The sequence below is a fragment of the Lytechinus pictus genome, chromosome 6 (assembly GCF_037042905.1).
Source record: "Lytechinus pictus isolate F3 Inbred chromosome 6, Lp3.0, whole genome shotgun sequence".
In the NCBI taxonomy this organism is placed as follows: Eukaryota; Metazoa; Echinodermata; class Echinoidea; order Temnopleuroida; family Toxopneustidae; genus Lytechinus; species Lytechinus pictus.
This window is the reverse complement of record NC_087250.1, coordinates 23257501-23270026: the sequence shown is the minus strand read 5'-3', so window position 1 is coordinate 23270026 and position 12526 is coordinate 23257501. Positions and strand designations below refer to the sequence as shown.

The window sequence follows — 12526 nt, the reverse complement described above, 5'->3', positions numbered from 1 at the left end:
AGGTCATAATACAGATCACAACAAACTGATTGTCTTTTTTTTATCTAGGATTCATTCAATAAGCTAAGTTTGTACCTTTGTGTTCTGCATTTAATCTGATCGTAGGGAGCAATTCTTCGGCGTGATTTTGTGTTTAGTTTAGGATTAGGCAACCAGGATCTGAAGGTGGGTGAGTTTTGTAGGGACTTGGCAAATTTGATACAGTCCCGTCGTCTTAATTCGAGTGATTTCAGGTTTGTGATTTGTAGGGCATTCTCATAGGTGATGTACAGTGGGCCAAGAATAATTCGGAGAGATCGTTTCTGTGTTCTTTCGATTTGTGCTCGCTGTTGAGTAGTCAGACCTGGGTGCCAAACTGGCACAGCATACTCCACCAAAGGCCTCACGTAACCAGTATAAAAGGTCAGTAGATCACCCTGTTGGAGTTTAAAAGGTCTGAGCTGCCTCAACATGTAAATTCGCCTGTTAGCCTTAGCTATCATTGAACTAATGTGGTCATTCCATTTCAGGTCTGATTGGATAAGGATACCAAGTATTTTCATCACATTTACTTCGTTCAGGGTCTGGTTGCCTATTTCAACAATCAGTGGTGGGGGTGGATTCTTCCCAAAGTCCACTCTCATCGCTTGACATTTACTGGCATTCAAGTTCATTTTATTTGTATTACACCATAAAAAATCTCCTTTCAACTGAGGATTAATCATTTTTCACTTGACAATGGGGAGAAAATTAGAATATTTCATATACATGTAACAAAATACAAAAGAAATAGTGAGTGGATGACGTCATCAATCTCCTCATATGCATACCGACCATTATGTGCATATAACTGTTTTGTGAAATTAATCAAAACTTTGAAATGTCATAACTTTCTTATTTTACATCCGATTTTGATGAAATTTTCAGTGTTATGCTTGCTGGATTTTTCTCTTTAATTCAATTCAACTTTTTGTTGGGGTGGTCTTGTCTTAATATGATTGCATAGCAACAGAAGAAAAATATAGTATAAGTACAAGTACAAGACCGCGCCCAAAATTTGGGAGGCAAAACAGTTGAAAGGAGATTTTTTTTTTGGGGGGGGGGGGAGGGGGGGGGGGCCGGGGGGCGGGGCGGTGGGTAAGTCGTGACAATTGCCTCTACGTTCTAACCCATCATGCCCATGGTAAGAATGAAAAAAATCTGTTTGCAAAGCAGATCATAGGTAACTATATAAAATATGAAAAATGTGGTATAAAGGTATATAAGGAAAAGAATAAATAGATTAGGTATGCAGATATAGTCAAGTCGCTACAGACTGGGCCTATATGTGCAATTTCCTCCTCCTCCTTTTTTTTTCTTCTTCTCCTTCTTCTTCTTCTTCTTCTTCTCCTTCTCTGGCTGCCTCTCCTCATCCTCCTCCCTCTTCCTCTGCCGCTTCATAATTATATCATGAAAGTGGCAAAACTCCCCCACTAAACCCCCGACGTACGTCCGGCGTCCGACAACAACAACAACAACGCCGTCCCAACGCAGGCGCGAAATCTAACATGGCGCTCTCCACATCTTTTCAAGAGATTCTGATTTTGAGAGGAGAAACACACCGTTGGAAAGATCTTACAATAAATTCAGGTATTGTACAATAATAATTCCTCCTTTATAGAAATAGCTGTAAGTGTGAAATGGCGTGAATATATGTTTTTTGACGTCGTAATCGGGTTTGTACACTGATTAAGTTGTGACTTGTGGACCATGCCGATACACACGGCCTTTTTGCCCTTGTCCCACACGAGTATATTTATGCTGGCTGAGCTGAGGGCGGGGATGATGATTCATGAATGTGATGGGATGTCTGATGATCATGAACATGGTAGTGTAATGAGTTTGATTTACCTTGATTTACCGTGATGTTGGGCATTAAGTATAGAAGACTTATTTATTAGCCCCTCTGCATCTTTGAACTTGTCCTCAGTTGAACTCAACAATTTTATCGTTCGTTAAGACGTTAGTCTGTTAGTAGGGTGTCTGGAGAAAAAAAATATTTTTCTTATTTCAAGAAAATATCACATTTTCTTTGTGAATTTGAAGAGAAATGACCTTCAGACTGACAGAAATGTAACATTTTTGAAAAAATTCCAATTATTGGCTGCAAAAAAGAAGAATGAAATTAGGTAAATTTTCAGCATTTCTCTGCCATAGACTGTGTAGTTAAGAAATGGACACACACAAATCCAAATTTTTAGCTTCCGAGAGCTGTTATAAATTTATTATTAATGCCAAAAACTTGTCCATAAAGAGTCCAATAGGATTTTTTATGCTCTATCTGATGGTATGATTTTTATAAAGATTTGGAAACCAGATCACAATGAAAAATTGCGACAAAGTGAAAAAAATTGTGCAAAACAAAAATTTCATTTTCCCATAGAAAACGCATGGAGAAATGGCAATCTCAACACACACAAAAATAAGGGTTTGCAATTTATCTCTAAATCCTTATTTAAAATGATCATATAAACTTGTCCTTACTGTCAAAAGAAGCCCCTGAATTTTCTCTTTCCATACATGCCAAACACAAGTTAATAATCAATTCAGATCACATTTTTCTAATAGCCTGAACTTCCCCGAAAAAATGTGCCATATTTTCCCCTAAATCAGCCTGTTTTATGCTGACACTTTTCAGTGTGGCTTCAGACACCCTACTGTTAGTGTTACACTCCTAGTACCAATGAGGTCCAAACATTAGCATGTATGGACCTCATAGGCGACAATGCGTTAAAAACAGGTTAGAAGTAGAACCGTTCCTGTTTCCTGCACCCAAGTATGATATTACTCCCTAAATACGAGTTTTTTCCTCGTTTGTTTATCATTTATTAAAAGATTGCCCATTAAATATCATCCTATTCCTACTTAACATTTAATAAAATAAAGGGAAACTTACATTTGAGTCCTTTTTCGATCTTTTCTTGGCAGTCAGTCCGGTCACCGTCGAGTGCAATCAAAGCGGTATGAAGCTGATTTTCAGATCACGTGATACGTGTAGTCATCACCTGATCTATCGACTATCCTTTTTTAAAGACCGCAACAATTATAAATTTTATTATAAAATATATATAGAATAAATTATTGCATGATATTATATATATCTCTACAATTAAAAATATTTTGTGATATAAATTTAATATTTCACGTAAAAATCGCTATTTAACAAAATATTTATTAAAAAATAAAAAATCAAACAAAATAAAAACGCCTTGGACACAGTGCAAAAAACCTAACGATTTGGCCGCGTTGTTAACAACTATCGTAAGGGGCGCTCTATTTATAAATAAAAAAGAATGTACAGCTGTCTACCGCGACGTGGTTTGTCGCAAGATTTGGGACAAATCCGTGGGAATTCTGGAGAAAATACATCAAAAGAACTGGTGAGTACCGTTTAAACATTATCAAAGTAGTAAATAGATTATACATACCTTGTAGATATATTTTGTTAAGTCATATCAATGCTTAGTTCTAAGCTAGGGCGGCCCAAATGCGCGTGAGTGGAGTCCCAGTTTATTAACACGGGTAAGTATCGGGGTGTCGCCTAGAGTGGTCTGTTATAAGTGTTAGTGTGACTGAGTTTGGACGAGTTAGATTAGATCTAACGTTATATAAGAATATTGTCATTGTCGGGGTCGAAACAATTAAATCTTGGTTTTCCAGGCCTTCTCTAGATTTGATTTGAATGCATTTATACTGGGGCCTTATGAACTTCTGCACAATAATTAAGATTTAATCTAATGTCTATTTCAAATTTCATGATGATGACGTCTTTTTTTTTTTTTTTGGTTCTCTTCATTTTCTTTAGTCTAGACAAAAATTAAGAGTCTATGATTTTATTTTAAACTTTTTTTCATGACTCGTGACATTTTTGTCATTGACTGTAAATGAATAAGCTTGAAATTGAACTTAACTAAGTAATAAGTTGACTTATGAAACAAGACTGAAGGAACTCAACATGTTCTCTCTACATTACAGAAGAATCAGAGGTGATATGATTGAAGTTTATAGAATTATGAATGGACTGGTAGACTTTGATCCAGATCTCTTCTTCACACCCGTAGGCCAAAGTAGCACTCGAGGTCATCACATGAAGCTGTACAAATAAAGAAGCAACTCATCGCTAAGGAAAAACAGCTTTAGTCAGAGAGTGATTGACTCCTGGAACAGTCTTCCTTCTTCTATAATCTCGGCATCCACTTTAAACATTTTCAGAACTAGACTGGACAAACACTGGTCCTCCATGCACCAAATTCTCCCATAAATATCCGCCCTCCACACACGTTTAGTTGTTTTAAAGACCAGTTTAAGAAATCTCGAAGGAATGATCGGAAGCATTACAGGACTACCTACTTCTTCCGTACAACGATGATGATGTGGTGTGCACTGTGCAGACAAGGCAGATGTGTGACAGTGTGTTGCATAAAATTTGCACCCAAAATACTTGCGGCGGCTTAGCCTTATTTTTCAGAATCAAGAAGCCGGGTCACTGAAAAAAAAAGAAGCTAAAAATGAAAAAAAAATCATGGAAATCTGCATGTGGTTTTGTTTCAAGTTCATTTCGTGAACTTCTCGCAAATTTATTTAAGATCATATGTGAAATATTGAGATGGAAGTTGAGAATGAACCTTGCACTAATAGATAATGTGGAGCGTCTTGGCCCAGTGGATTAGTCTTCGGACTTTGAAACAGAGGGTCGTGGGTTCGAATCCCAGCCATGGCGTAATTTCCTTCAGCAAGAAACTGATCCATAGTGTGCTGCACTCAACCCAGGTGAGGTAAATGGGTACCGGTAGGAAGTGATACTTAAAAAGCTGTGTGCGCTATGAACGCCTAGCTTAGCCAGGTAATATAGGAGCGCCTTGAGCACCTAACAAGGTGGATATGTGCGCAATATAAATACCCTATATTATTATTATTATTATTATTATAATAATAGATATTAATTATATAGATATTTAAGAAACATTGCTTTGATGCAAATTTCATTTTATGAAAATACATGATTTTAGAACAAAAAAAATATTGCAGAAAAGCTTAACATGTCGGATTTCAGGCAGGTTACTCTTTTCATGTTAGTTAGAAAATAAGACATGAAATTGGTCAAACTGCATCTTGTTTCCTTTTGCAATTGTTCTTAGTGTTTTCTCAATGATGCTGAAATCAAAAGTCGAAAAAGAGGGCAATCCTGATGCCTGATGTTTGCTACAATTGTAAACTCAGGTGCATAATCAATTAGATATTGAAGAGTAAATTTGGGCTCCATATTCATTTATTGTCAAATTTTCTCACACTTTCATTATTCTTTAATTTTTCTGTTTTTAACGAGCTGACTTGTTCCAAGAATTTTATCCTCTTAATATTAGAAATTTGTCTTGTGTTTGTGATCATTCAGGCGGCACACAAGGTGTCCTACAAGATGTCAATGTCGCTGATAGCGCCGGAGGGTTCACTTACAAGGACAGCCACAAGGTCAACAGTGTAACTGCCAATAGATTTATTTATTGGTAAGAACTTTTTCTTGAATGCTCAGATCAAACGGTTCCATGGTATTTGCTCCAGCGACAATGATATGCTGAGAATTCCACACAGTAACTGAATGACCAACTTCAACCCTTGATTTTACACTATACCCTATCCTAAACCTATTAAACATAAAACCCTAACCCTATATCTTAGACGAAATAAAGCCCAGAGCAATTGTTACCAGAACAAATGTTGTGTAACCATCAAAACATTTAAGTTGCAGTCAGGCTTACTTGGGCTTCGTCACAATTCTAAATTCACTGTACATGCATGAAATAAGCCAAATGGGACTGATGATAGATTTTTTTAAATCAAGATTTTCTTGAATGGTCAGATCAAAACACATGTCGCAACTCAGGGTTCACTGGCAAAATATGCCAGAACATCCATCTCTTATAGGTGCAGGGTAATACCTTGGTCACATTTGTTCTACGGCAGCCGTAAGGCGAGTCGAAAACAGCCGTTTTATTAATTTTGATTCAAACCACCTATATGTAGTTGGACAAAAAATGTAAAAACGGCTGTTTTCGACTCGCCGTACGGCCGCCGTAGAACAAATGTGACCATGGTATAAATCTCACGTGTACCGTTATCTCTGTTTAACCGTTACTGTAATTCATAACCCACCAGGCGTACGTCCCAGAATCGCGTCGAGCTGGTCGAGAGCTCCCTGAACCACAATCTCCATGGCAACGCTTTGCGGCTCAACTTCCAGGGTTCTCCCATCATCCCGCGGGTGTCAATTCACGAGACCCATTCACACGTGGTGATTCTCATCGCTACGTTCACATCAGTCCACCGTCTTCCGTTCCCGCACCCCAACAAGCTGACAAGACAGGTAAGGTACTTATGAAAAGTGTTGATGACCCTGATACACAGTGATTAGAATCGGTAGCCTTGCTTGGTCGGGTATAGACCAAAAGCTTCGGTCTCTGTTATGTTGGTTGTTCCGCTGAACTCGCGTTGGCTCCACTCACCAAATACAGAGACCGAAGTTCTAGCTCGATCTGTACAGGGGACTCAATGGCCATATGTTTATGTATTAAGTTCGGATAAAACAGGGAAGTGAAGTTGCGCGACAGCCGAAGTAAGTCAATGTTTTTTCACCTTTTCAGTTTATTTCTCCCCATTGTGGTGCATTTCGGGCCAAAACAGAATAATAATCGTTATTTTGGTACAGTTCTTTTTATATATTTTTATGAAATAAAGACAAAAATCAATGTGCCCCGTCGGGGGGATTTTGCATTGTAAACCCCCTAATGGTGGCTGCACGATAGCGAGCCGTCTGTGTACGAGGAGAAATAATTTTTTTTTTTTAATGTTATAAAACTCCTCGAAACAGACGGCTGCCAGCTGTCTAGGTCGGGTAATAATAATAGCAGGGCCCGCTGGGAGAACAGGTTTCAGAACTGAAGTGGCTACCCTGGGTGAATATACCATTATTATTATTATTATCAGTCTACAGTTTACTATTTTACAAGCAAGATCCAGCTACACATTGCTTAATGATCAATCGTTTCATTGATAGTTAAAATTAATTTCTCATTGTTTATTAATGAGACCCATTCACTCGTGGTGGTACACATCACTATGTTCATTTAATATTGATTTTTTCATAATGTAATTGATTATAAAAATAATTATTGCAATCAATTGATAAGCTTTGTTCTAAGAGGCAAGTAATAGCTGAAAATGATTTCATTTAGTTCATCATTGAACAAGATGAAAATGTTAAAGAGACCAGAAGCCAATGAGTGGGATAGTAATGGATCATCCCAGCTTTGGGACAAGGCTAATCTAATTTGCGAACTATGATTCATTTTAGCAATTTCATGAATTGATGCATTGAATAGCTTTCTCTCTAACTCCCAATCACCAGGACGCCAACGCTCAACTCTCAGGCTCCGACCTTGCCTCTATCTTCGCCGACGCTTCCGTGACAAACTTCCGTGATGCATCCAATATGCATGAGATCGTTCAGAGTGGGTCGCAGACCTATGAGTTCCAGGCCTGTGGGTCTTGGTTAACTGCTGATGGCGAGGCCTGGTTTGCGCTCTCCGTTAGGACTGGAAGTCTGGTACTAGTCAAGATGGCTCCTCTAGGCTTAAGGGGTAATCACTATCTTCTGTAAATTGGGAAAAATACATTGGTTTCATGATTTTTGTATCTTTTTGAAACTTTTTATTCATTTACTTTATTTGTTTATTTATATATTTTATGTATGTATGTATTTATTTATTTATTTATTCATTTATTTGTTTATATATTCTTTTTTATTTATTTATTCATTCATTCATTTATTTATGTATTCATTTATTTCATTTATTTTTTTTTCTTTAGGGGGAATAAGTGTGTATATATTTACTTGGTCTAAAGCGGTAGGTCTGCTTCTCAGATAGATTAATAATAACACATGGCCTGGGCTAAAGCCTAAACTCTTTTGGTTTTATGACTTTGGTCCAATTGCCATTAGGTCTACACTGCACTTGGTCAAATAGCTACTTAATCTAAGTCATTTATTTAATCTAGTGCTCATTTGGTCTAATTTCCATTTTAATTATATACTAATTATTTTTTACTCCGTCAAATGAAAATTTGGTTCATTTGGGGCACCAGGCCCCACCAGGATGTAGTTAGGAATTCTAGTGTGTGATGCAAAACTAATTTTTTTGTTTAATTATGTACCCTTTTGTACTTGTAGTAACTTATATAAGATCTCTTTGTTGACTTCATTTATATTTATAGTTGTGTATGTATTCAAAAGAACTGTTGCTAGACTAGCGCAATGAGCGTCTCAGGACGGTGTGTGCGCTCGATAAGGCATCACCAGTGTAACTATTATTATAAAGGAAGAGCCATGGTGTAGTGGTTCTGACTCTCACCTTGTAAACAGAGGGTCGTGTGTTTAAATCCCACTGTGGTCTAGCATCCTTTGGCAAGGCGTTAATCCCCACTTTGCCACTCTCGACAAAGGTGCTAAATGGGTACCCGGAAGGATGCGAAAGTTATTGTAGTTTGAATTTGCCAGCGGCATTATGAGGCTGCGATGAATGCAAGGAATGGTCCCCAGGGAGTGGAAATTGTGCACTTTTCGTGCGGGATTGAAATGAATCCAATGACCGGGGTAATATGCTGTAAAGTGCTTTGAGCCATTCTGGGAAAAGTGCGATATAAAAATGCGCTATTATTATTAAACATTTGATCTCAACACATAGACCAGTTAGTATTAGACCAAGTGGAATTAGACAAAATGGGTAAGGCCTAACTGGAAATTAGACCAAATGATATATGGGCTAAATGGCAATTAGACCAAATGGTTAATAGATGAACCTCTATTAGATCATGTTGGATGAGACAAAACGTAGGGTAGATGGAACGTGAGTTGCCCACTCATCAAATTGGCAATAAATTGATTATATATATATGTTTTATAAATTGGCAACAAAATTTGGATCAACATGGTCCTTACTATTGGCCTCCGGACACCTTACGTCTTGTCTATGACCGAATTTTGGAACAAATTGCATTTTGCTGATTTCTGTAAATGGGAATGAAAAGTATCTCTATATTTTAGGTTCAAATTATTCTTGTGAATACTAAAGTAACAAGTTTGGATGATTGCAAGCCTTTATTTTGGAGTAAAGGCCAAATTGGTTTCAAGTAATGACGTCATTACGACTAGATATTCATTTCGCCTTTATTCTAATAAGGATGGTAGCAAAGTCACAGATTTGAACATAAGTATTCATATGATGATTTAGACCTTCAAACAGTGAGATGGTCCATGTCGCGATATTGGCATCAAATTTTGCTTACAAATTTTCACTTACAAATTATCCTGATGAATTGTCATTCCCTCAACAATATCTTGAACTTTGACCCTAACCCTAGGTATTACTACACAAAATGAAGTCAAGGAATCTTCTATTATGGAGCGTTTATGGACAGGACTAGTTCCAGTCTCCATCAGGTATGTAGGTTGTTCGTTTTCATTTTCATTATAGCATTTATTGAAGTAGTTTGCAAGGCACTACCAGTATTTTTAAGGTATTGAGATTTGAGAACTGTTGTTTGAATGAATGTCATTTCATTATTACTATTTTAGTTATTCTTTTTTAAAAGAATATATTGTTATTACTGGTATTATACTATTGTCATTGTTTTAATTGTTATTGTCATCATCACCATCATTATCATCACCATCGTCATCATTATTGCCATCATCATCATCATTATCATTATCATCACCATTATCATTATCATCATCATCATCATCATCATCATCATTTTCATCGCCACATCATCATAATCATAATCATCATTATAATCATCATCATTCATCATCATCATCATCATTATCATCATTCATCATCATCATTCAATGCCACCATCATCATAATCATCAACATCATCATCATCAGCATCATCATCATCATTATTGTCACCATCATCATCATCACCACCATCATCAGATTTGAAAACTGTTGTTTGAATGAATGTCTGATTTGTAGTAGCAAAGTTGTTGTCATTTCGTTATGAATATTTTTAGTTATTCTTTAAAAAAAATAGATATTGTTATTATTGTCATCATCATCATTCTCATCACCATCATCATTATTATCACCACCATCATCAGCATCATCATCATCATCATCATCATCACCATCATCACCACCATCATCATCACTACCATCACCATCATCATCATTATCATCACATCATCATAATTGTCATGATGATGATCATCATCATCACCACCATCATCATCATCATTATCATCACATCATCATCATCACCATCATCATCAGCAGCAGCATAATCAGCATCATCAACATCATCATCACTATAATCATCACCATCATCATCAGCATCATCAACATCAAAATGATCATCTCTTTTTCTATATTCTCAGGAGAGACCAGGATGCTATCTACCTAGCCCAGAGTGTAGCCGTCCGCCCTCTAGGCCAGGATATGATGGCTTTCTGCGTTTGTCGGGATCACAAACTAAGGATCTGGTCCTGCAAGGTAAAACATTCAAACATATATATATGTATAAAGATGACATGGCATTTCCCCCTGCAATAAGTGCTCCAGGATTTATTTCATCTAAGTTGTAGGGTTAGGGTTGCAATAGGGTTTTATGTTTGGTTTAGGACTGGGTATAGTGTTACATCCAGGGTGAGATGTTGGTCATTCCATTTGAGTGTGGAATCTACAGTGGCTCAATTGTCGCCGGAGCAAATGTCATGGAACCATTAAAGAAACCATCCAACTTCCAAGGAAAAAAAATGGTCTTTATAAGCAGATTTTGTCTATAGATAGACAGGTTCTGGTCCAATAGTAAAACCTGTATCTAAAAACCATCCAAGGGGATATTTTCCCCCTTTTCACACAAATTAATACCATGGTTGTACTATTTCTTTAAACAACTTAACCCTAAAATGGCCGGGGGGGGGGGGTTTGAATCAACCACCCCCCTCAACATTTTCTGTGATCATTCCGCCGCGCGAAATTTTTGACCGCGCCACTCGCAGAGTTTATACATTTAAGTCTCGCGCATCTTTAGAGACCAAATTACGACGCCTGGGTACGCGGTTCCGAAATTATGCAACGTTTTGTAAGTGCATGTCAGACCAAAAATTGTTCCAAAACGTGATTTTGTGTACAAAGTCAATGCAAATTGAGTTTTCTCATCTTATTCATAAAGATATGATTATTTTTACTTTAAACAGCTGAAAGCAATTGATTTTAGCATAATTATGCTTCAAACAGGTTGTGCAATAAATCTGGTGAAAAAAACAAAGAAAAACAAAAGGTTGAAAAACACAGAAATACATAAGAAATTCATAAAATAATAAAATACATAAGAAATTGATTTCCAAACCAAAGTTTTTTTCAATTGCGATTGTTACGAATGCTACAAAAAATATTTTTACCAAAAATTAGCATTCTAGGAGCTTTATTTAGTGAATTAGAGCAAAAAGTATGATTTATGCATAAATTAGCATAATTAATTCATATAAAATAAAATCTCTTTATTTTGGAAAATTTTACATACAGCCTTGTAGATTACATCGCACACTACCAGCGTGCAAATTTTTGCGGCGCGATCGGCGGCCGAGATCTCAGGGGGGGTTGAATCAACCACCCCCTCCCCCCCCCCCGGCCACAGAACAGCCAAAAAAGCCCGGCCTAGTTAGGGTTAAGGATTTGTCTGTTTTTTTATCATCAGTATGTTGTTGGTATTTTGTTTGGTTTCTATTAAACTTGATCTAGTGGACTATTCTTTATCTAAATTTGTTAATTTTTATTTCCTTGTCCCTAGTACCAAGGCATTTCTTTACCCTGTTAATAATCATAAAAATGCAATTCTTTGAATCAATTGTGCATCCTGCAGTTTATACATGTATAAATGATCATCATTTTTTTAAAGGGGAATGAAACCTTTGGAATAAGTTGGCTTGTGTCGAAAAAGAAAAATCAAAGAAACAGATCAACGGAAGTTTGAGAAAAATCGGACAAACAATGAGAAAGTTATGAGTATTTGAATATTGCAATCACTAATGCTATGGAGATCCTCCCATTGGCAATGCGACAAGGATGTGTGATGTCACATGTGAACAAATTTCCCTTTGATGGACTATAAAATTCCCCCAAAATGTCTCTTTTTGCTTTTTCTTATGGTGATACAAACTCTTTATCCATGATGTATTCTTTAAAAATCTGTATTACATGCCCTCCTATAGAAAAAACACATGATCTACTAATAGATGTGATAAAAGAGGCAATTTAAGTGAAATATATACTAAAGTAATGGGAAGAGATGTTCACAAGGGACATCACACATCTTTGTCGCATTGCCAATGTGAGGATCTCCATAGCATTAGTGATCACAATATTCAAATGCTCATAAATTTCTCATTATTTGTCCGATTTTTCTCAAACTTTTGTTGATCTGTTTCTTTGATTTTTCTGTTTTCACA

The 12526-nt window shown here is 36.7% G+C and overlaps 1 protein-coding gene across 2 annotated transcripts in view; it reads left to right on the top strand.

Moving 5' to 3' along the window:
• Positions 1-1502: 1502 nt before the first annotated feature.
• The window catches only part of LOC129263662 (nuclear pore complex protein Nup160-like), a 51993-nt gene continuing 40969 nt past the window's right edge, over positions 1503-12526 (top strand). For both annotated transcript variants that reach the window (XR_010293950.1, XM_064101238.1), the window contains exons 1-6: positions 1503-1608; positions 5411-5522; positions 6172-6379; positions 7421-7652; positions 9433-9511; positions 10454-10568. Coding sequence is in view for 1 of the 2 variants with exons in the window: in XM_064101238.1 (XP_063957308.1) it covers positions 1527-1608; positions 5411-5522; positions 6172-6379; positions 7421-7652; positions 9433-9511; positions 10454-10568 (828 nt within the window). In the remaining variant the exon portion in view is untranslated. The remainder of the gene's footprint in view (positions 1609-5410; positions 5523-6171; positions 6380-7420; positions 7653-9432; positions 9512-10453; positions 10569-12526) is intronic.